Source organism: Orycteropus afer, unplaced genomic scaffold, assembly GCF_000298275.1.
Source record: "Orycteropus afer afer isolate SDZICR_OR568_19922 unplaced genomic scaffold, OryAfe1.0 scaffold00199, whole genome shotgun sequence".
NCBI classification, from domain to species: Eukaryota; Metazoa; Chordata; class Mammalia; order Tubulidentata; family Orycteropodidae; genus Orycteropus; species Orycteropus afer.
In genome coordinates, this window is record NW_006921786.1 from 4,122,203 (window position 1) to 4,148,002 (window position 25,800).

Consider the following 25,800-nt stretch of genomic DNA (forward strand, 5'->3'; position numbering starts at 1 on the left):
GGACATCAAGCTCAATTGGCATAACATACTATACAAAACATTGTTCTACCTCCTACTTTGGCGAGTAGCGACTGGGATCTTAAAAGCTAGCAAGCTGCCATCTATATGCAGCAATGGGTCTCTCCTCGTCAAGAGCAAAGAAGAAAACCAAAATTAATGGAAATAATCAGCCCTAGCGACTGGTACACCATCTGATCTGCAACCTATACAACTATGAGACCATAAGAACTAGATGGTGCCGGGCTACCACTGTCATCCACTTGGAAGGGATGTAGGAGACCGTGCATAGAGAGGGAGAACAATGTGGAACAAAACTCAAAATCATTTGGAGGGAAAAAAAATTAAAAAAATACCCCAGATTTTCAAATACATGTATTACATAAAATACATGTTTTCCTAAATGTGTCTAAGTAATATTTATTTTTATAAAATCTGTTTTCCTCATTGATGTGCTAGGATAATGTCCCAAAGAAATAATAAAATTAAACTTGCGAATGTAGTTGTTTTATAGTTATGTGTTTAAAAGACAGTTCACATCATAATTGTGTTAAATATTAGTCACAGATTACAAATGAACAATAGTTAAGAGTTGGGTTTTTATTTGCTTTTGAAACTAAAGTTCTGACTTTGTGAATGCAGTTTTCAGATTTGTAGTACAAAATGCCATATTTGTAGCAGCATCTTGCTAAAATATTTATTGACAATCAAAGGTGAAATACACAACACTGAAATTTAAGACAAATTAATACTAAACTCCATATAGAATCTCTACTAATATTCAAATAGCAAGAATAATGGGAGAAAGTGTCTCCAGTGTTTCTTAAATCTATTGTAGAGACTTCCTGTGGAAAGGTAGCTTCTTTAAAGCCACTTATCTCAAAGACAAGAGTATCCTCATTCCCTTTCATCTCCTTCTCACTTCATCCACTTAGAAACTGTATCTACCAGGAAATAATTGTGAGGAGGGTTGCACAGAGGGAGGAGAAATAGATGCTGGCCCATTTTATCTGAGAAGTGTGGTTATTATGAGTTGTGTAGGAGGAAGTAGAGAAGGCTCTTGGTAGCAGTATAGACTTAAGAATTGTGTTTTTATATTTGCTATTGTCACTTCCAACTACATTTACTAGAGAATGAGGAAATGGATACTTCCATATTGTACTTTAATAAAACCTATATATTATATGGATCCTAGCCCTGTATTATGTATTTTAACTGTCATCTTGCATGCTTTGCAAAAGTTACATTTATTTAGTACTTTAATAAGGCACATATATTTCACTTTGATTGAATGCCCATCTCTTGTGTGCCAGTTTCTTATGAGTATGTTTTCACTAGAATGTGGAACTGAATCTCTGGAGACCAAGAATTATTAAATATGGGATTTAGATGGACTTTAAGAAGTCAGGGACACCAGAGTTAATGATTTTATATGTTATAACATTGTTTTTTTTTTTGGAATAACTTTTTTTTTTTTTTTTTTAATTGGGATTTGGGTGAAGGTTTACAGAGCAAATTCACTTTCCATACAGCAGTTCACATACACTTTGTCTCATGACACTGGCTCCAATTTACCCCAGTGCAACAGCTCCCTTCCCACTTCCTCCTGATAGTTACCTCTTCCCTGTGTCCATCCCTCCATGTTCTCCTGCCTTCTGAGCTGTCTTCCTGTGCATAAACAGCCCTTCTTTCTTCCACAATTGTTCTCTCCAAGGAGTGTATTTACCTCAGGTAAATGTTCAGCTCATGGCTATGTTTTGTTTGGCTGGAAGCTACAGGTGTGGGTTCAATTCCAGACCTGAAGTGCAGCTAGAGGCTGTAGTCTCAGTGGTTCCACCAGCATTGTTTTTGAGGAAGTGCTTTTGACCTGTTGCCTGTAATTGGCCTGTGATTGTAAGACATTTACCATTATTGGCCTGCAGCATCTAAATGCCAATAACCCTCCTCAGTCCTTGTGATAAACAAACTGCTGCCCAGTCCACCACCTCCAAATACCCAAATACTTCCAGATGCTGGACATGTAGGGTAGTACCTCTTTTATTGAGAGTTATTGGGAAATAAAATCAGGTTAAACCTAAGTTCATTTGCATATAAACAACAACAACAAATAATGACTTAAACAATATATAGTTGTCCCTCACTGTTTGTTGGGGATTAGTTCTGAGACCCTCTCCCCCCTTCTAAAATCTGTGGATGCCCACGTCCCTTATATAAATGTTATAATCTTTGCATATAACCTATGCACATCCTCCTGTACACTTTAAATGATCTCTAGATTTCTTGAAATACTTAATATAGTGTAAATGCTATGTAAATAGCACTTTATGTTCCCTCTTAGCCTTTGAAGCATTGCTTTGACCACTTAATTGCTTTTCTCTAAGAAAGTATTTTACATCTGTGGTTGATTGAATCCTTGGATGTGGAATGCGGAACTTGGAACCCTTGGATACTGAGGGCTGATGGTAGTTTATTTCTCTTCTCCATAGATGAAGTCTGGAGGTCGGCAGCCTAGGGTTGGTGTAGTGGCTTCATTGTCATCAGGATTTAGAGCGCTGTTATTTTCTAGTCCATTATTCTTAGTACAAGGTTTCCATTCTCAGGGACTTTGAGTGTGACTGGAGCTCTAGTCATCACCCACATTCCGGGCACAAGAAAGAGGAAGCAGGGAAAGAAAAAAGAACCTTCCTTGCATCTGAGTCATCTCTTTTTAAGTGCTGCATTCAAATAGCTATATCTAACTGCAAGAAAGGTTGGGATGTGTGGCCTTTGTGGTAGGTGTGTTGCTTCCCTGAATAAAAGAGGAGGATCCTGTTAAGAAGGAAGACAAGGAGGAAGAATGGATACTAGGTGGCAATTAGTAGTTACTGACCCAAGGACTCTTGGCTAAGTTTTCCATATTAATAATCAGGGGGTTGGAGTATGAACCCTAGGGAGTGCTCACTTAAGACAGCTAATGGTAATCTGTATAAATTATGTACAATTATGAAAGGAAAGAGGAGGGATAAAACAGGGATTATTTCTGATAAAATACAATCCTCATTCTCAGTAAAGTGATACAGAGAAGTTGTTGTTAGGTGCTGCCACGTCGGTTCCGACTTACAGTGACCCTGTGTACAACAGAATGAAATACTGCCAGATTGTGAGCCATCCTCACAATTATTGCTTATGTTTGAACCCGTTGCTGTAGCTACCGTGTTGCTTCTTCTCATTGAGTGTCTTCCTCTTTTTTGCTGACTCTCTGTTACCCTCTACTTTACCAAGCATAATGCCCATCTCCAGGGACTGGTCCTTGCTGACAACATGTCCAAAGTACATGAGATAAACTCTTGCCATCCTCGCTTCTAAGGAGCATTCTAGCTGTACTTTTTCCTAAACAGATTTTTCCTTTTTGGCAGTCCGTGGTATAGTCAGCATTCTTTGCCAATGCTAAAATTCAAATGCATCATTTCATCTTCAGTCTTCTAAAGATGTCAGGAAACCTTTTTTCTCTCTAAGAGTATATAAGTGTAGGTAAGTATTTTTCAACAAATAAGGAAACTTTGTACTGTTTTCTACTCCTCCCTTATATTCTCAATGAGTATGTTTACTACCATTCATAATACATAAGCATCTTTTTTTCCTAAGCCTCCTATGTATTTTGTTTTTGTTGTTGTTGTTATGTGCCGTCGAGTCAGCCCTGACTCATAGCGACCCCTCCTTGGGTTTCCGCGGCAGTATCACTACGGAGATAGGATTGCCCAACCTTCCTTCCGAGGAGTGGCTGGTGGGTTTGAACCGCCAGCCTTCTGGTTAGCAGTCAAGTGCTTTAGCCTACTATGCTACCAGAGCTCCTATGTATTTTAGGACAGAAATTTTATCTTAGGACAGAAATAACCAATTAACAGATTGCACACAATCCTTTATTGCCATTGAGACTCTTTTGGTGTACTTTTTCCAGAAGTGGAATAATCCAGTACTTTGAAACTGTACTTGTAACTTTCTTTCACTAAAATACATTTGTCTTGTGTACTTCTGTAAGCAGACTAAAAGGAATTGATTTCAGGTTATTGTGTCTGTTACATACCTCTGAAAATCTTGGGTCCTGGAGGGTCTTAGGTCACATTGAAATTGTTTTATTGTCTTTGAAACCTAGGAATACCATAACTAAATTTAGTTTTACTAGCCAGTACTTAGGAGCTCTGGTAGCGTAGTGCCTAAGGCACTTGACTGCTAACCAGGAGGCTGGTGGTTCAAACCCACCAGCTACTCCTCACAAGGAAGGTTGGGCAGTCTACTTCCATAGTGACACTGCCTTGGAAACCCAAGGTGGGGGGTCACCATGAGTTGGGTCCGACTCAGAAGCACGTAACAACAACAACAGCCAGTACTTGGTGTAGTATTACTGTCAAATACTTAGTTAAGACTTTTGAAATTACGGGTCTTGGTTATATGGAAGGATCCAGTTTAAAAAAAGAAAAATTTCTTTTTCATTTGTGTTTGAAACCAATTGAGAGAGATGCAGGAACCATTCTGACAGAGATTAAAATGTTCATCTTATTCTTGATAAACTGACTGGAAAGAAACATAGCTCTAAATTTGAGGTTAGAGGAATTTGGTAACTTCCCCTATCCCTAAATTATTCCCAGTCAGTGGTAGCTTCTTTCAAGGCATGACACAGGGTCAGCCAGAATGTACCTTCTGCCTAGGCAGACTGGCCTTGAGCGAGAGGAACTGAGGTGTATATATAGGGTGTTCTTTTACTTTCACTGATCCATCAGTAAAGGCTCATATTAGAGACTCATGTACTGAAATTAAGGTTTTGGTTGCTCAGTACAGTTGCCTCCATGACAGACTGCTAGAGTTTAATGGTTAAGAGTCAGGTCAAACTTGTAGATCTAGTCAGTAGAGAGCTGTATCTATATACACTCCTTCTTGGGAAGCCATCTTGGTTGCATTATCTATTAAAACAGTAACTGTGGAATAGATTAATTTTTGCTGAAAAGATTGCTAGCACATTATTAATAAAGACTGTATTATCATGCCTTAGAGTTGTCATAACAGTAGCATGTTTTCTGTGGTTTACATAACTCTTCCTTAATGATATTCACATTCTCTTGCTTTATTGAGATATAATTCACATGCTATATTTCACCCATTTAAGATGCATTTCAGTTGTTTTTAGTATATGCACAGAGAGTTTTCAAACATTGTCATTAGCCCAAGAGGATCCCTTTGCCATCAATCTGTTCACTTCCAAAAGAGTAAAAAAAGACCTTATCCAGAAACCATTTGGCATGCTACATTATCCATTATCCATTATTGGCACCATTAGCAGAAAATTCCATAATGCTAAAATTCAATCTTTAAAGCAGTGGAGATGGTATTGTAACTGTTGTTATTCTGTGATAGTATATAATAATGAAATATTCATTTAGTTTTGTTTTTCAAGATTGATAGCAAGAAGTTTTATATAACATAGTGTAGTCATGGGAGTGATATCCCGTCACCTGTGCCATATTTTATTCATTACCAACAAGTCACAGATAGGTTCCACCGACACTCAGAGAGAAGGGTTTACACAAAGATGTGAACACAAAGGTGTGGGCCATGGGGACTGCTTATATAGTCAGCTTGCTACAGCCCTTGAGTTAGTAAATAAGTTAAAAATGTTGCTTCAGTTCATGAGTAATTTTAATTAACTTAGTTACCTTCAGCAGTAGACTGATGTTATATATTTTACCAGTGATTAAGCTCTGGTAGTGATTAAGCTCTGGTAACATAGTGAGTGCCTAAGGCACTTGACTGCTAACCAGAAGGTTGGCGGTTCAAACCCATCTCCTCGGAAGGAAGATTGGGCAATCTACTTCTGTAGTGATATTGCCTCAGAAGCCTAAGGAGGGGAGGAGGGGTCGCTATGAGTCAGGGCCAACTCGACAGCACATAACAACAACAACAAATTCAGCGATAGAAATGGTGTATAATTGTCAGTGAGTGATCATAGAACAATACTCATAGCATGTGCAACTTTTTTATGTTTGGATATTTTATGGCTTAATCTTAATCATGGAGGGAAAAAATATGATAAAATTTGCCACTGGACTTAATCTACATGCCCAGATCTGACTTCCATCTTAAAAGGTCAGTTCAGGGTTCACCTCTGAACCTAAGTGGGTTTTTATGAGTTGTTTCTTAAGCCACTGATTTCTGGGCTCTTAGGATTTTGAGTGCTAGAGTATCAAATAATATAGGTGAGAGTATTTTTTCAACTGAAGAGCACTTGTTTATAAGGGTAAATGCGGATATTGTGACTTATTAATATTATGATTTGAGAATTTGGCATTTGGAATGCTGATTCACTTAAGTTGTTATTTAGAGAAATGCTATTGTTCTTTGAACTAGAACTCTGAGTCTTATTGATACTAATATATATATGATTCTGAGGAGAGCTTTTAAAATTCTAAGTATTTTTAGAATTCTAAATATTTAGCATTACCTATAAGAAACAATTCCATTAATTTGAGAAGACTGGAAGAAGAAAAATTAAAGCAAAAGACATAGATTTTTCTTGGTTGTTACCAGCATATCAGAATTTAAAATAGGTTTTGATCATTTTCATGTAAAATTGAAAAATGTAGTTGATACTCAGTGGAATCTTTTTCTTCATCTGTGTTACACTCTCTAGTTTGATACAGTTAATTCTTGTACATTGTGGAGGGTGTGTTTGTGCATGCGTGGGAGAGAAAGAGGTTGATTTCTTACATAATTTTTCATTAGATTTGCTTTTCTGCAAAGCATGGTTAGAAGTTAGTACTTTGATCTCCAGGTTGAGATTTTAGAGGTGATTTTTTTATCTAATGAAAAATTGTGATGAATGAGCTCTATTGTCTATTAATTATTCATTATTTTACCCTATTTCTTTATCTATTGAGCAAGAGTTAAAAGGTTCCATTTTGAATATCACAAAGCAGTTTTCCTCTTCACTGTTCCCCCACTTCAGCATGGGATTAACAAAAACAAGGTAGTGTATTCTAAGGCAATAGTTTCCAAACTATGGGAATCATCTAATGGTCTTTAAAAATACTGACTTCCGGCTGCCATTCCTAGATTTTCTGATTTAATTGCTATGGAATAGTACTTGGTAATCGAGAATTTTCAAGTATTCCCAGGTATTTCTAATGTGCAAAGTTTGGAAACCCTTGAACTAACTAAAGACTGAAGCCTTGCAATAGTTAATGCAGGTTAGGTAGAATAAAGGATCCTGATGGTGCAGTGGTTAAGGCAGTCAACTGCTCACTGTAAAGTCAGTGGTTTGAATCCACCAGCTGCTCCACAGGAGAAAGATGTGGCAGTTTACATCTGGAAGATTTACAGCATTGGAAACCCTGTGGGACAGCGCTACTCTCCCATATGGTTGCTGTGAGTGAGAATTGACTTGATGGTAGTGAGTTTAAGATAGGATAAGAACATTTTGGAAATAAAGTTTTCAATTCCTGGGATCTTCATTTCAAAACACAGTTTTGCAAAGTTGGAAAATACACATAGAAATGAAAACAAGTCTACAGAATTAGTTTCGTCAATGAATGGAAATTGGGTTTTATGAATCCTCTTAAAGCAGTATCTATTGACTACTTAAATATCAGGTCTGTTTTAATTAATTCAGTGTGTGAAAAACAAAACTTAGCAAAACAAATGAACTGTAAAAACCTGGAGGTCAGACTGTTTTAGTAACTTATGAGAAAATAAATTTTCCCACACATTAATCCTTAAATGTGGAAAAATTGCTTCCCAATATTTTAACAGAGAGAGACTGAGAACACACAGCATTGAATCGTCAGGAAAACTGAAGATCTCCCCTGAACAACACTGGGATTTCACTGCAGAAGACTTGAAAGACCTTGGAGAAATTGGACGAGGAGCTTATGGTTCTGTCAACAAAATGGTCCACAAACCAAGTGGGCAAATAATGGCAGTTAAAGTAGGTGATGCCCATAATTATTTTTGATACTTTAATCTATTAGATGAAAGTTCATGCAGTAATACCACTATTGTTCTGTTCTTTCTTTTGTGGTAAATGAGTGCTTAAAAACATTATTTCTCAGGGTTTTTTGTTTCTTTAAAGGTGTTTTGTAAGGAGATTTTCTTATTGGTGGCACAATTTTTGTCTCTGGCATCATGAGTGTGTGAAGTGTGCATGTACATTGCTCTCTTGGCATAATGCATTTTAACGTGTTTTAAACTTCAGGCCCTTCCACTGCCAAGGTGAGTTCAGGCCAGGAGTCTGCACCCTGGGAGCAGGGCAGTGCTGCACTGAGCCAGGCGAGGAGCTGGAAGAAGAGGCAGCACACTGGGTTGGGCAAGGTGCGGGGCTAGGGCTAACAGCAGTCTCACTGACGGTTTCCTGGAAACCACACACATGCTGTTGCCACTAACCTCAACCTTACTCGATCCTGACCGGCTCGGCTTCTGTTTATTTCATTTCATCTCAACTCAGTACTGCCCTGTTCCCTGGTTTTAAAGTTGTATTGAAATGCGTACCTTGTGATTATCCTGTCACATTCTGTCCTTTTTGTGAGTACCATGCCACTTAATATGTTCATTTTTAAAAAAAGTGAAGAATGGCCAGAAATGGAAATCGCCCCATTTAGATTGTACCTGTCAGGCTTATGTTGATGCCCATAATGAACTTGTGGTTTCCAGCTGACTCCTAGTAGGTCTGTGTAATTTATTCATTTGTTTGTTCAGATGTCTAATGACTGGTTATGATATTTTGGGGAAATTGAGAATGGGAGCTATTTGAAAAGGAAAAGTAAAAAGAGCTAGATATGGCCATACCTTCAGTGAAAGTAAAGTTTCTGTCGTAACAAATAACATCCTAATTTATAAGAATTGTGAATGAGTTTGCAAAAACAGTCTTAGTTAATCATCTTCTGTTAAATCCCTATTTTGAGAGTTTGTTAAAGTGGTCTGATGAGAGGAGAGGCCTTTGTTTCTTTACTTGACTTTTGGGAGTGGATTTATATCATTAATCTAAAATACTGTCACTTTTGAAGTCTATAGTGAGCAAATCTTACTGTAACTTTCTTAGCCCCTTTAATTTTGAGCATTTATTTTTACTGGATCATGTAAATTTGATGATAAATTAGGAATGAAGAATTTTATGATTCTCTCTGTGGCTTTTTGGTCATTTTTTTTTTTGCAACGTGAGGAGAACTATGTAATTTTTCCTAGGAAAATGCATACACACAATTTTCATGTAACCCGTAGACCTCTAAAGACAGACTAACTAAGAACTTTTGCTCTGGATTATGTGTTGAAGTAAATGTTGTTTTCCTTGTGCCAAGGGGACAGGGAGGCCGCATCTTCTGACCTCCTCTAACCCCACAAGAGGAAGACAGAATCACCATCAATAGCCCAAGACCTATTCCTGTGAGGTCAGACATGTTGCCTCCCTCTAGCCCTTTCACCAACCCTGACACCCACTGTTTCTTCCACAGCATCCATCACCTCTCTCCTGGGTTTGATAATTCACTGCAGTGGCCACCCAAAACTCACAGATTATGGAGCTTATTAGGGAAGCACCAGGCTATAATTCAAGTTCAGGAACAATGCTCAGGTTCTCTCAGCCTGCCGTCTCTTAGCCAATAGTCTCTCTCAGTCCCTCTCCCAGCAGTGCGTGTCTTGGTGTCTCTCTCAGCAGTGCGTGTCCCTCAGGAGTGCATGTGTCTCAGCAGCACATCTTTCTCAGCCAGCAGTCAGACAGACTTCTTCTGCCTCTAGGAGGGCTCCTTCTGAGCCTGGCAGAGTGACCAAACTAACCAATCATAACATCAGAATTCTGAGCACCTGAGAGAGTGAACTTCTCAGAACATTGCTTTGTACCATTCACAGGATAGATACCCCAGGTGGATAACTTTTAACAATCAGGAGGAGCTCCTCAGTTGCTCATGGCAAATTCCACCACGGAATTTACAAAGACTTACGGCTAGAAAAGCCATACCAGGTAATTTACTACACTGCACCTTAGAATGGGAAATGATTTCTCTTTTCTTATTTTATGCCACTGCAATATAAGTGGGAGGAAAGTAATTTTATTTAGACTCTTGGATTAGTGTTGCATTGCCCTTATATACTATTTGTGTATATTACCTGGTTTTAGTTGGCTCATTTTTAAGGGAAAGCTTTCATATATATAGCTAAAGTTCTAAGCTTTTCTCCCCTGCGGCAGGAAAAGTATTTAAGAAAACTATTTCCTGCTTTTTCAGTCTGTGCTGTGCACTTCTTGATGTTGATCAAAACCATAATCTGTTTTAGTAATATAGATTGACTTGAGCTATAGTTAACACGTTTTAGAGATAAAGAAGGTGTTTCATTTTGGCATAAAAATTTTCTTTCATGATTAATTTGATATTATAGAATTTGGAACTATATAATGCCAACTCAAGTTTTGAAGGAATTTAAGAGTGAAACTAGGAAATTACTGTTCATTGTTGGTAATCTGACTTTATAAATGGCTACTGTGAGGACCTTCATTGAAATACTTTGAAAAATCCCAACTCTAAAGAAATACTTCCAAGGTAGTCATGGGATCTACAGACTATACCTACCAGATGGTACAGTTTACCTTTGTTTATCACCTTGAATTCTCAAGGAAGCCTGATAGCTTTGATGGGAGAGGATGGCGATATGACTTACATCAGTAAACATGGATAGGAAATTCCATTGAATTCGTTGGTTTCATTAATACTGAAAGAATAAGCATTTTTACATTTGTATACACTGATTTTCAACTTTTACATCTCAGTCTGTGTTTGTTTAGGTAAATAGTGTATTTCTAAAAATCTGTCCATGTTCTGGTTACCTAGTACCACTCTAACAGAAATATATACCACAAATGAGATGGCTTTAACAAACAGGAGTTTATTCTCTTAAAATTTGAGGCTTTAATTCCAAGTTCAAAGTGCCAGGCTCTAGTGGCTGGGTGAAAACCCCTCAATCTTGGGGTCTAGCTCTGCCTCCTGCTTCTGGCCCACTGGAGCTAGGGGCATTTCTTCACTCAGACAGCTGCTAGCTGCTGAGGCTGACAAACCCAAGGTTGACAGATAAAAAGGCACAGTCCTGATGTTACCAAACCACATGGCAAGCCATTAATTTAAGTACACTTTAAGTCCCAAGGTCGGCAGAACATGACAGGCTGCTGAATAATGACATGGCTACATGCAGGGTCCAGGCGTGCCATAAGCTAGAGACTGTTCCTAAAGCTGCTTCTCATATATGGGAAGCAGACCATATCCCAGAGGCAGCCACTCAGCTGCTTGTGGTAGATCCCACCATGGAGTTGATGGCCAGTCTCATCATGGGGAATACTACCACCAGCTGTCCAGCCATTCAACCAGGTCCAGCCAAGTTGATACACAAACATAACCACTACAGTCTATTTCTTCTAGATTTTCAAATTTGTTGGAGTACAGTTCTTCATAGTATCCCGACACTGTCTTTTTTATTTCAGTTGGTTCTGTTGTGATGTCGTCCAGTTTGTTTATTTGTGTTATTTGGATTCTCTCCCTGTTTTCCTTTGTTAAATTTGCCAGTGGTTTGTCAATTTTATTAATCTTTTCAAAAAACAAATTCTAGTCTTCTTGATTTTTTTCTATTGTTTTCCTATTTTCTGTTCCATTTATTTATGCTCAAATCTTTATTATTTCCTTTCTTCTGGTGATTGTAGGCTTTTCTTGCTGTTTTTTTTCTAATTTTTGGAGATGTTGGTTTAAGGTATTGATTTTGGCATTTTCTTCTTTTTTTTTAAAGTTGTGATTTGGGGTGAAAGTTTACAGAGCAAATATACTTTCCATACAGCAGTTCACACACATGTGAATTGACATTGACTCCAGTTTACCCCAATGGAAAAGCTCCCCTCCCACATCCTCCTGACAGTTAACCACTTCCTTGTGTCCATCCCTCCATGCACTCCTGCCCCTTGAACTGTCGCCCTGTGCATAAATAGCCCTTCTTTCTCCCATGATTGTTCTCTCCATGGAGTGTATCTACCTTAGGTAAATGTTCAACTCATATTCCTATCTTTTGTCTAGCTGGAAGCCACAGTGTCAGTGGTCCCACCAGGCTCTATCAGATCAGCAAACCTGGTTCCCCCCTTTTTTTTCCAAATGATTTTGAGTTTTGTTATTGTTCTCCCTCTCTATTCAGGATCTCCTACATAGTTCCCTCTCTGAGTGGTTGACAGTGGTAGCCAGGCACCATTTAGTTCTTCTGGTCTCATGGTATAGGCTGAGGATCGCATGGTGTACCAGTTGCGAGGACTAATTGTTTCCATGAGTCTTTGGTTTTCTTCATTCTTCTTTGCTGTGGATGAGGAGAGACCCTTTGTTGTATCTAGATGGCTGCTTGCAAGCTTTTAAGCTCCCAGTCCTTACTTGCCAAAGTGGGAGGTGGAATAATGTCTTGTGTAGTATGTTATGCCAATTGAGCTTGATGTCCCCTGCATCTGTGGTCCTGAGCCCACAGGTTCAACTACTTGCTCCCTCTGGGTAGCTGGCTGTGACCGAGATCTTTCTTCTTTTTTGATGTGTGCATTTACTGTTGTAAATTGGCCTCTGCTCACTGCTTCTGCTGTGTCCCAAAGATTTTGGTATGTTGTGTGTTCATTCTTATTTGATTCAAGGAATTTTTGAGTTTCATTTTTTATTTCTTCTCTTACCCAGTCTTTCTTAAGGAGGATAGGGTGTTTTCATTTTCCATGTGTTTGCTCTTTTTCTGTTGATCTTCCTCTTGTTGATTTCCAATTTGATAGCATTGTGATTTGAGATGATGCTTTGCAGTATTTCAATGTTTTTAAATTTATTAAGGCTTGCTTTATGGCCTAACATATGGTCTATCCTGGAGAATATTTCATGTGCACGGGAAAAGAATGTGTATTGTTCTGTTCTTGGGTGAAGTACTCTGTAAATGTCTATAATTTCAAGTTGGTGGATTTTATTGTTTAGTTCTTCTATGTCTTTGTTGAGTTTCTTTCCAGTTGTTCTGTCTTTCATTGAAAGTGATATATTAAAGTCTCCTACTATGAGTGTGGAGTCATCTATTGTCTTTTCAATTCTGTTAAAGTCTGATTCATGTATGTTGGGGCTCTTTCATCAGGTCCATAGATATTTATTATAGTTATATCATCTTGTTTGATTGATCCTTTAATCATTATATAATGTCCTTCCATGTCTCTCATGGTGGTTTTTGTCTTAAAGTCCATTTTATCAGAAATTAATATTTCTGATAAATATTAATATTTCTGATATATTTCTCCTGTTCTTTTTTGGTTGCTGTTTGATACATCTTTTTCCAACCTTTGACTTTTAGTCTGTTTTTGTCTTTGTCTCTAAGGTGTGTCTCTTGTAGACAGCATATTGATGGGTCATATTTTCTTATCCAATTTGCAACTCTCCATCTCTTGAGTGGTATATTTAATCCACTGACATTCATTGTAATTATCGACAAGTATGAATTTGTTGCTGTTGTTTTGTTGTGTGTTTTTTTGTGGTGTTGCTCATCTCTCTGTTTCATATAATTTTCTGTTCTGAACACATTTTGTTTATGAATTTTGTTATCATTTCCTTCATTGCTGTTGTTTTAGTATTTGATAAATATTTATGCCTTTCCTCTTTTTGATTGTGATGTGAAGGTTTATCATTTTTATTTGAGGTTACCATGTGATTTATAATTTTCTCCCTGCGTTTAGAACAGTCCATTTTGTCTTGCAACTCTCTTGACTTCCTCACCATTTAGAAGTTCTGTAACTACACCTTTTTTCCCCTCTTTTTGGTTTATAGGTGTCCTCATTTGTCAATCGATGTCTCTCATTCCCTGTTTACAATCTTGTGAGTTTAATTTTACTTTGGATCCTTCCATAACTGGGTTGGTTTCTGGGTTATGTCATCATGTGTATTAATGGGCAGTTGTTGTTTGCTATTATTGGTCTCTGTTCAAAGGACTCCCTTTAGTATCTGTTGTAAGGTTGGTCTGGTTTTAACAAATTCCCTTAATTTCTGCTTATCTGGAAATCTCATAATTTTACCGTCATATGTAAGTAACAGTTTTGCTGGGTATATTATTCTTGGTTGGAAATATTTCTCTTTCATGGTTTTATGTATACCATTCCATTGCCTTCTTGCCTGCATGGCTTCTGCTGAGAAATCAGAGCTTAGTCTTATTAGTTGCCCTTTGTAGGTAACATTTCGTTTTTACCATGCTGCTTTCAGGATTCTTTCTTTGTCTTTGGTTTTGGTGAGATTGATTATGCTATGTCTTGGTTTTCTTTTGTAGTCTGTCCTGTTTGGGGTTCTTTGAACTTCCTGAATGGATGTAGTCTCATCTTTCATAATATTAAGGAAGTTCTCTTCCAACAAATCTTGGAGAATTTTCTCAGCTGTTTTATTTTTCTCTTCCTGTTCTGGAATTCCCATTACACATAGGTTGTTCCTTTTGATGGTATCGCACATAAATCTTAGGCTTTCTTCATTTTCTTTTGATCTTTTCTCTGATTGATCTCTTTCCTAAGAAGTGTTCAGGTATTTGTCTTTAGTCTCATTAATTCTGCCTTCTATTGATTTGATTCTACTTCTTTGCCCTTTCACTGTGTTACGTATTTCTGAATATTTAGTATTGATCTTCTGGATTTCTATCTGTAGATTTTTGTATCATTTCTAATTTTTCATTTATTTTGTCATTTTGTTCTTGTTTTCTTCTGAAATTGTTCTAGGCTTTTGTCTGTGTTTTCCTTAATTTTGTCAGTGTTTTCCTTGATCTATCCCAACCCATTGAAGGTATCTAAATATAATTCTTTTGAAGTCCTTACCAGGGAGTTCCAATGCTGCTTCTTTCAGGGATGTGTTTTGGGTCTGTGTCCTACTCCCTTGTTTCTACGACTTTATCTTGCTTCTTTGTGTGGACTATGATGCTCTGGTGTCTCTGAGACATTGTGACTTTGTTGTATTTATGTTTAATTGGTGTTTGTATGTTGGAGTGATTCACCCAAGATTTTTGTGTTTTTTGGGGGGATGTATCTGAGTAACAGCGTACTCTATTTTCTAGTTGGCAACACTTAAGCAGTCACCACTTGTCTCCTGGTCGGTATGATATGAAAGTGGCTGCACAGGTCTCTGTCAACTGTTTGTGAATAGCAGTTAAGGGTGAGTCAGGCTTTTATTGGTGGTCGTGTATCATTGGTCAGTTGATGCAGAAGGAAGTCGTTTCTCTCACTCAGTAAGTAGAGCTGCAGGAGGTGCAGGTGGGAGGTATGGGCAGGGTTGCTATCTCCCACTCAGTTAGACAAAAACAACAATTGAAAAACCATCAAAAAGTAAAAGCAAGAGGATCAAAAAACATACTACATAACCACACAACAGCAATCACCAAAAAGAGAAAAAGAAAGGAACAAAAAAAAGAGGAAAGGCAATAAATGAGAGAAAATATTTGAAGAAATACTTTCAACAAGCCAAAAGAAATATGAAAAAGGGGAAAAGAAAAAAGTACCCTGCAATATCTGGGGGGGGGGGGGAGGCGATAAAAGAAAAGAGGCAGAGTAGGAGGATAATGCAGAAAAATACAAAAAGCAAAACCAGAAATGGGAAGAACCACAAGAAAGGCAAAAAAAAAAAAAAAAAAAAAAGAGTACCAGGATAGGGAAAGAGAGAAAAAGCTGAGAACTCGAACCTGGGCAGGACCAAAAAAGAAATAGAAGTAATAATTTTAAAACAGACAAAAATAAACAAATAAAAATCTGGGTGGGCAAGAGCACCAAGGCTCCATGGGAGCCCACAGACTAGGATGGAATTCCTGCGTGCCCAGAAAGTGAGTGGGAGTGAAGGATGGCTGCACGTCCATTCACCAGGAGGGTGTGGGGTATGGGAGTAACAAGGGGAATGTTACATCTCTCTAGTTCTCAGTGTTGGGAATGTCTTTGTGGTCTCAGCAAGTGGAGCCTATTCTTAGGTTTCTGGAATCTGAGACGATGCTGTCGCTTTAAATGTCCAAAATGATCTAATTGCTTGTAAACATTCAAAATGGCTGAGCTCTCAGGACAGCCAGCAGTCCACGGCTCAGCCTTTCTCCCTCTTCACTGCTTCCCCTTGTATTCATTAGCTCCCAGTGCAGTCCTCTGTATAGCCTCTGGCTACCAGGGCTGATTTTTAGGTTAATTCTTAGGTCCTGATACCACATCAGTATCCAAGCTGTCTATGCCTTCAGGATTACTAACAGTCTGCAGCTCTGTAAGTCTCCTTTTTTGATGTTTTCATGCAGGTTCTTCTCTAGTTGGAGTTTAGTTCACTTCTGCATCCTTCCTTTCAAAGCTCAGGGCTCCAGGATTATGTTCTGTATGTGTGTTAATTGGTTCCTGTTTTCTTTGTTGAAGAGTGTCTGTGTAATTTGTCTGCCTATTCCGCCATCTTCGCATTCATATACATCAAATTTTGATACCAATTTGATTATTGGTATATGCCATATACTGTTGTTGTTGTTATGTGCTGTCGAGTTGGACCCGACTCATAGTGACCCCTCCTTGGGTGTCTGAGGCAATGTCACTATGGAAGTAGATTGCCCAACCTTTCTTCTGAGGAGTGGCTGGTGAATTTTAACCGCCAACCTTCTGGTTAGCAGTCAGGTGCCTTAGGCACTACGCTACCAGAGCTCCTATGCCATATAATACAAATTCTAAAGTTTCTTTTTATGATCTCTTTGAAAAAGCATAGCCTTTCATCATATCTGAAAGAGTTTGTTCCTTTGTCATTTTGGCACACTTGACAAGTGCAAATATACAGGCAGTGTATGATTAAGGAGGAGATAGATTTGACATTGTAGATGTAGACAACTCAATGAAAGTGGTATTTACAGGGTACCTATGGGTTTAACTCTGAAGTCTAAAGATTTAAAGGAACTGTGAGACAATGGTTTAGATTCCAGAGAGTGTTCCTTTGCTGTTGGGGAAATGAAAAACATACTTGCGGAGCTCAATACTGTGTTTTAATATGTACTTTGGGAATATAAAAGAGTTACTTCATAGATGTTAAGCCTATCTATTATTTTTTAGAGCAGTTTTAGATTTACAGTTTTAGGTTTGAGATTACAGATTTATAGTAGTTCTTTACAGTGTTCTGGTTTTTCCCTCCCCTCACACACCGTTTTTTCTATTATTAGTATCTTGTGTTCTTATAGAGTCTGATTTTTTTTTTTTATTCCTCCCTTTTAGTTTTGAGGGAACTACTTCTCAAAGTTACTTTGCCACACACAAGAAATGTTTGAAAGGATGACTTCTGAGTTACCAGAAATAATGATCTGCACTCCGGTTTGACTCGATGGCACATAACAACAACAACAACAACAACTACTTAGTCTGAAAATCAGTTACTATACAGTAAATCAGAATCAGGGAAGTAACATACAGACTAGGTAAGAGTTGTACTTGTAGTAGTTTCTTGACCTTTGGGCTGAGGATAGCTGTCTGAGCTGCCAATGAGGTTTTGTGTTAGGACCTAAAATTTTAGTACCTAAAATGTGAAAATTTTTAACCTTTCTGTTGTAATTGTACACACCTGAGGAAACAAGACTTTCTCTTCTGTGAGTGGTAGTAATACTACTAGTTTGTCTAACTGCCTGATTGGCCGAGTCATAGGGTGGCCCAGGGCAACATCCTTGTTGCCAAGGCGTCTCCTAAAGCTCAGGAAGGGCAGCCTTTAACTTTGAATTAACTTCAGGCTTTGGTCAACATCCTCTCTAAATGACATTTATTTAATGCCCCATTTTTGCCTGAGAGTGGAGGGTAACCATTGAATAATGAAAATTAGACATGCGCACTCACTGTCCTCTAAAAGTAAAATAGATATCTCTGCTTAGCTTTCTGGCATGGGTAATTGTAATGGGGTAAAGTCCAGGTGTGGACCAAACGTTTGAAGAAGCAATCAGGATTGAAGATTAGGTTCCCAAGCTAGGGTTAGAGAAATTTAGATCAGGGAGAAACACCCCGCAGAGTTAGGTCCACAGGTCATCAGAAGTAGGATGTAAATGCAAATCCAGAGATATAGGAGAAAAAAGTTATATAGTACATAGATGGAGTGCCCCAGGTGAGGCCTTTGGGCTGGATTGGAGTGGAAATATAAAAGCAGACTACTAACAGGGAGGAGTGACTCAGCCTTAAATATCTGGCAATGTGCCCTCCCTTGTATTCCTACAGAGTAACTCGTTTGAAGTACTGAAGTCCCTATTGCTTTCCAGTGGACACATGTCCAGATGGATTTCTTGAAGGTGTAGTATGGCATTTTCATGCTTGTAGGCTATGAGAGGGAGTTCTGATGGTGCAGTGCCAGTGCACTTGACTGCTAATCAGAAGGTTGACAGTTCAAACCCACTGGCTACTCCTTAGAAGGAAGATTAGAGAATCAACTTCTGTAGAAATATCACCTTACAAACCCAAGGAGGGGTCACTATGAGTCTGCAATGACTCGACGGCGCATAACGGCAACAACAACAGGCTATGAGAGAAAAGCCAGGAGAGAGTGGGAAAGTAATAATGAAAATGAGAGTGAATTATATGTCAGTAAAATTGCCATCTCTAACAGGGAAGGCACTGGAATCTGCATTGTTAATGTAAGGGTTAATGTTGGAGTAAAACTCTCATCTCATTGGGGAGTGGAACTAAAATTAGGTAGGTGGGGATTAGAAGAGGTTATGTTAAGGTTGTTTGGTTGTTTGTGTTGATCATTGTGATGACCATACAGTCTTCTACTTGGAAAGTTATCTGAGTTAATAAAAACAAAACAAAAACAATTTGTTGTTTAAAGTTAGGTTCTTAGGTCAGACTGAGTTACCTTTATCTTGTATTTAAGGGCTTCAGGTATTTTATCTGTTGGTGATCTGCTTTGCTGGTCTTGTTCCTTCCATCCTCAGTGTTTTTTTCCTACTCTTTTCCCTCTTCTGTTTTCATTGATTTAAGAATTCCTCATATTGGCCTGGTAACTTGATCTCGAGTCCTGCGTTGCTGCCTCCCCTTGGTGTTTGAATCTTGACTTCAGTGTCCCTTGATTGGAATTGAGACCTAGGTTAATCATGACCTTTGGTGGGAAGGACTTGAGCCTTCTGTGTCAGCAGCTCACAACTCAGCCCTACCCTGAGCAGTGTCGAACATTCATCTGCTGTTTAGGTAGGCGTCTTTGGTGCAGGTGGTAATAACAAAGCATAGGAACAGGGATCAGAAAAGTACGGCGTTTGACTTGTTTTCTCTGCTGCAGTGGAACCTTGCCACTTACGTAAAAAGTTCATTACTGAAGAATTTTGGTGAGAACTGTGAGCATTTATTGGAAGAGATTAATTTTAGTGTTTAGAACTAGGTCTTGTACTGAGAAGAAATTTGACAGAGGCGTCTTTAAATCAGAAAAGCTCCTTTCTGATAGTATAGAGTGATTTGTTAGGCAATTTTGTTGAGTTTCAAAAGGCCACAGTGATAGTATTTGATTATGCAAATTGCTTATAAGATACGTAAGTCATGACTGTGTTGTTTTGAATTGAGACTGGACTCCAGTGTAATATGCTTTCATGTAATTGGTCAATCACATGGCTTAATTATGATCCATCCATATTATTTTATGCCTGCTTATATTGTTTAGGGGGAGCTCTGGTAGCATAGTGCCTCGGAAACCCAAGGAGGGGTCGCTATGAGTTGAGTCCGACTTGACGGCACATAACAACAACAACGACATATTGTTTAGGGAGCTCTGGTGGCATAGTGCTTAAGGCATTTGACTGCTAGCCAGAAGGCTGGTGGAAACCCACCAGCCACTCCTCGGAAGGAAGATGGGGCAATCTACTTCTTTAGTGATATTGCCTTTGAAACCCAAGGAGGTGTCACTGTGAGTTGGGTTCGGCTCAAAGGCAGTGAGTTTGGTTTTGGTGTTTTGGTGATATTGTTTAAAAGCTGTGGTGTTCCAAATGAAAAATGTCAGTGGAGTACTTCCAGGAGTAGAGCACATTCCAGTCAACCTTGGTTTTGCATTTAGGTTCCTTGAGCAAGTAACAATAAAACTCCACAGTTACTTTAGCCAGAACTACTAGTATAATGTGTTTCTTTTGCTTTTGCTCTTTTAGTGGTTTTCAGACCACAGAGTTCTTCCATAATAGAATTGTATATGGAACTCTATAAATAAAATAGAAAAAAAAGGTCAGTGTTGTTCTGATTTCTGTAGAAGTACGAACCCTTACTAGGAACCTTCTAGGTACCATCTCTGAGGATACCTTAGGGGTCCATATAGTAGGTTAGTTTGGAAACTGCTGCCTCCAAAGATGAGGTCTAATCAACTATTAAAGTGAAACTTATGAGAGCCAGAACTCCATAGTGTACTGCCTTGTTTTTCAGGTCCTGCAAGTATTCCACCTTTGACAGGGTGCGATCTTACCACTTTTGTGTGTGTGCATGTGTGTATGTGTGTGCCCGAAATACAATTGGGAGCTCATTACATTGACTTTGAAGACTTGAATGATTTTGCTATTAAGAATTAGTATCCTTTTTTTTCTGGCCTTAGTGAAAGCGTGGGCTTTTTATAATTTAAAATAGGTGATATGATGTTGTTAGTTGCGGTCAAGTCATGTCCAACTCTTAGTGACCCTATGCACAGTAGAATGAAATACCTCCCAGTCCGGTACAGCTCCATAATCCTTGCTGTGCTTGAGCCCATCGTCGCAGCCACTGTGTAAATCCATCTCACTGAGGGCCTTCCCCTCCTTTTTCGACCCGCCACCTTACCAAGCATGACATCCTTCTCCATGGAATGGTCCCTTCTGAAAACATGACCAAAGTGGGTGAGATGAAGTCTGGCCATTCTCACTTCCAAGGAGCATTTCGGGTGCACTTCCTCCAGGACAGATCTGTTAGTTCTGTAGCAGTCCATGGTACTTCCAGCATTCTTCACAAGCACCACAACTCAACAGCATCATTTTTCCCTCAGTCTTCCTTATTCATTGTCCAGCTCTCACATGCATACGAGGCGATTGAAAATACCATGGCTTGTGTCAGGTGCACCTTAGTCCTCAAGGAGACATCCTTGCTCCTCAGCACTTGAAAGTGTTCCCTTGCAGCCAACTTGCCCAGCCCTGTATGTCATCTAATGTCCTGACAGCTGCTTCTATTGGCATTGATTGTAGAACCAAGCAATGTGAAGTCTTTGACAAGTTCAGTCTTTTCTCCATTTATTGTGATGCTGCTTATAGGTCCAGTTGTGAGGATCTTTGTTATCTTTATATTGAGATGTAATCCATACTGCAGACTGTATTCTTCAGTCTTAATTAGTAAGTGCCTCAAGTCATCCTCACTTTCAGCAAGCAAAGTTGTGTCATCAGCGTATTGCAGGTTGTTAATGATTCTTCCTCCAATCTTGATGCCACGTTCTTCCTCATATAGTTCAGCTTCTCAGATTATTTGCTTGGCAGATGGATTGAATAAGTATGGGGAAAGGCTACAAACCTGACACACCCCCTTCTTGATTTTAAACCATGTGGTGTCCCCTTGTTCTGTTCGAATGACAGCCTCCTGGTCAATATACACCTTCTTCATGAGCACAATCAAGTGTTCTGGAATTCCCATTCTTCTCAACGTCATCCACGATTTGTTATGATCTATGTAATCAAATGCCTTTGCATAGTCAGTAAAACACAAGTAAACATCTTTCTGGTATTCTTTGCTTTGAGCCAGGATCCATCTGACAGCAGCTATGATATCCCATGTTCTCTGTCCTCTTCTGAATCCAGCTTGCACCTCTGGAAGTTCTGTATCAATATACTGCTGCAACTGTTTTCGAATTATCTTCAGTAAGATGTTACTTGTACTCAGTATTAATGATTTGATAATTTCCACATTCTGTGGGATCACCTTTCTTTGGAATGGGTACAAATATAGAGCTCTTCCAGTCAGTTGGTCAGGTAGCTGTTTTCTAAATCTCTTGGCATAACTGAGTGAGTGCTTCCAGTGGGACATCGTTTGTTGAAACATCTCAATGGGTATCCTGTCAATCCCTGGAGCTTTGTTCTTTGCCATTTCCTTCAGTTCAGCTTTGACATCTTCTTTCAGTCCCGTTGGTTCTTGATTATATGGCACCTCCTGAAATGGAAGATGATCTACCAGTTCTTTTTGGTACAGTGACTCTGTGTATTCCTTCCATCTTTTTTTGATGTTTCCCGTATCGTTCAATATTTTGCCCATAGAATCTTTCAATATTGCAACTCGAGGCTTAAATTTTTTCCTCAGTTCTTTCAGCTTGGGAAATGCCAAGCATGTTCTTCCCTTTTGGTTTTCTAACTCCAAGTCTTTGTACGTTTCATAATAGTAACTGGCTTTGTCTGCTTGAGCAGCTCTTTGAAATTTTCTGTTCAGCTCTTTTATTTTGTCATTTCTTCCATTTGCTTTAGCTACTCTGCTCAAGGGCAAGTTTCAGAGTCTCTTCTGTCATCCATTTTGGTGTTTTCTTCTTTTCTCATCTTTTTAGTAACCTCTTGCTTTCTTTCTTCATGGATGATGTTCTTGATGTCATCCCACAGTTCTTCTGGTTTTCAGTCATTGGTGTTCAATGCATCAAATCTGTTCTTTAGATGGTCTCCAAATTCAGGAGGGATATATTCAAGATCATATTTTGGCTCTCGTGGAGTTGTCTTAACTGTCTTTAACTTCAAGTTGAACTTGCATATGAGTAGTTGATGGTCTGTTCCACAATCAGCTCCTGGCCTTGTTTTGGCTGAAGATATTGAGCTTTTCCATTGCCTCTTACCACTGATATAGTCATTCTGATTCCTGTGTATTCCATCTGGTGAAGTTCACTTGTATAGCTGCCATTTGTGTTGTTGAAAATGGTATTTGCAATGAGTAAGTCGTTGGTCTTGCAAAATTCTGTCATGTGATTTCCAGCATCGTTTCTGTCACCAAGGCCAAATTTTCCAACTACCCATGATTCTTCGTTTCCAACTTTTGCATTCCAGTCACGAGTGATAATTAACACATCCTGATTGTATGTTCGATCGATTTCAGACTGCAGAAGCTGATAAAAGTCTTCAATTTCCTTATATTTGGCTTTGATAGTTGGTGCATAAATTTAAATAATAGTCGTATTAACTGGTCTTCCTTGTAGGCATATGGATATTATCCTATCACTGACAGCATTGTACTTTAGGATAGATCTTGAAACATCCTTTGTGATGATGAATGCTGTGCTGTTCCTTTTCAAATTGTCATTCCCAGCATAGTACACCACATGGTGGTCTGATTCAAAATGGCCAAAACCAGTCCATTTCAGCTCACTAATGCCTAGGATATCAATCTTTATGCGCTCCACTTCATTTTGACAACTTCCATTTCTCCTAGATTTATGCTTCGTACATTCCACGTTCCGATAATTAATGGATATTTGCAGCTGTTTCTCCTCAATTTGAGTCATGCCACGTCAGCAAATGGAGGTCTTGAAAGCTTTACCCTATCCATATCATTAAGGCTGGTTCTACTCTGATTATGCAGCTCTTTCCTGGTCCTATTTTGAGTCTTCCGACCTAAGTGGCTTATCCTCCTAAACTCTATTGGACAATGTTTACAGGCTATTCATAAAGTTGCACAGTAATGTATCAGACAGTGTTTCTCTGCTTTTCATAAGGTTTTCCCTGGCCAATTCTTGAGAAGTGGATGGCCGCCTCCTTCTTCCTAGTCTGTCTCAGTCTGTAAGCTGTTGAAACCTGTATACCATGTACAACTTCACTGGATTTGAGACACCAGTGGCACAGCCTCAAGCCTTACAGTAACATGCCACCACAGTAGGACAAACTGACAGACAAGTTTGTCTCCCTTAGCTGTTCAGAACCTCTCCGCCCTTCCCACCCTCCCCTTACACAGATTCCTGCCTCTTTCTCGCCACTTGGGAGGGGTATGGCCTGAGTCCCCAGCCTTACCTGGATCCCTGCCTCTGCTTCTTCGCTCTGTCCTGGTCCTGCTCCCCACCCCACCCCCCACCCTTTTGCTCTGCTTTCCTGCCACTTGGAAGGGGCGTGCATGCCCTGGCACCCTGGCCTTACCTGGATCCCTGCTTCTGCTTCCTCACTCTGTCCTGGTCCCCCCCTCAGGGAAGGTGATATAATAGACACTTTATATTTGTTACTGTGACATGAAAACAAATTCTGCATCGTGATCAACATTCAAAATACCTTGCTGTCTTTTAGTATTTGTTTTGGCTAATGTTACCCTGTGCCTTGACCTTACTACTTATGGCTTTGTGAGATACCATGTGCATTTTTTGGTGTGATCTATTTGGAAGACCACTTAGCAGCTAATGATGAACTCTATACAGCAGTGTTGTGAGTCTTGCTTCATCTGTGGGATATAGAATCTTATTTTACAAACTAGGAAAATAAGAATGCCTTAAATTTCCTGCTGCCCAGGACAAGGTCATATCTTATTGATGTATTGCAGTAGTTTCTGGGGTTTTCTACTTTTATATTAGAACTGAATTATAGACATTTCTATTGGGAAAGCAGCATATTTGTTAGTAAGGATTGGATTGGTGGAGGACATTTTGGGATCTTACTGTGATCATTGTTCTTCTATTCCTTATATCACTGACTTAGATTGATCTTAAGGTGGGATCTTTAACAAGGAACACTTACTGAGTGAGGGTTTTTAATGGCATACAGTATTGGTGTTTATAGATCACAGGAGCTGGACACATTTTCAAAGTGTCATTATTACACCTATATTAAGATAATCTTTCTTTTTTTCACATTTTGGTTTTAAACATATACTTTTGAAGCTTTACTAAATCATTCTTTTTTCTCCCCCTTCTTGTGGAGAGGAATTCCACCTAAGGTCTCATGTGGTATCTTTGCTCATGTACTATTTTCGGAATTTCCACATAGGTGATAAGGTATTTACCATTGTGTACTTGATACAAAAGGTAGGTAACTGTCATCACAGAGAGCTTTTAGTTTCATTCTTATCCTATGTGGTGTCAATCTCTTAGCCATCAGACCATTATGGCAAGGCATTTGGAAGTACCTTGAAATACGGAATACAGATACCTTTGGTAACTATAGATGACAATCAGTGCTTATGTAGAAGAACAAGTCTCTGCGTTGAGATAGGAGCTCTAGCTCACTGTCAGTGATAGCCCATCCCATACAGCTTTGCTGATGAGAAACTATCTTCTGGTGTTAAACTGAACATTACACTTTCCTTGCTAATTGCCACAATACCAGTAGCTTGTATCATTTTTCCCTATGTCAGATTTTTTTTTTTTTTCCTTTTTTAAATTTTTATAGCCACCACAATCTTGCCCCTTGTCTTCTCTGTTCTTAACAGCAGATACAAATACGCATGTGGAAACATTGTCTGCTAACCCTATACGTGGTTGTGAGCACTCTGCCCCTGCCTAGATATCACCCTGCCTGATCGTTCAGCCTGTCTATCTATCTGTCTACCTGTACATCAGTTCTTGCCATCAGTGACAACACGGTACTGTACATGCAAAAAGGTTCATCTTTGTTGTCTCCCTCCCATGTACCTCTCTCTGTCTTCCTCTGCCTCTACCATATTGATCGCTCACATTTGGTTCATTGCCCTTCCTCCCTTCACCCAAATCAGTATTTGTCTCTACTTATCTAGCAGTTTTCCCTCCTTTGTCCTCCCACCCCTGGTAACCAACAAAGAAAGTTTCCTTCTGTATATAAACCTTTCCTTGACTTTTTACAATAATGAACTAATAAAATAGCTGCCCTTCTGTGATTGACTTATTTCACTCAGCATCCAAAACC

At 39.0% G+C, this 25,800-nt stretch overlaps 1 protein-coding gene across 1 annotated transcript in view; it reads left to right on the forward strand.

Moving 5' to 3' along the window:
• The window catches only part of MAP2K4 (mitogen-activated protein kinase kinase 4), a 220,528-nt gene that overhangs the window by 90,696 nt on the left and 104,032 nt on the right, over positions 1 to 25,800 (forward strand). Inside the window, exon 4 of the mRNA XM_007948051.1 lies at positions 7,777 to 7,951. Coding sequence (XP_007946242.1) covers positions 7,777 to 7,951 — 175 coding nt within the window. The remainder of the gene's footprint in view (positions 1 to 7,776; positions 7,952 to 25,800) is intronic.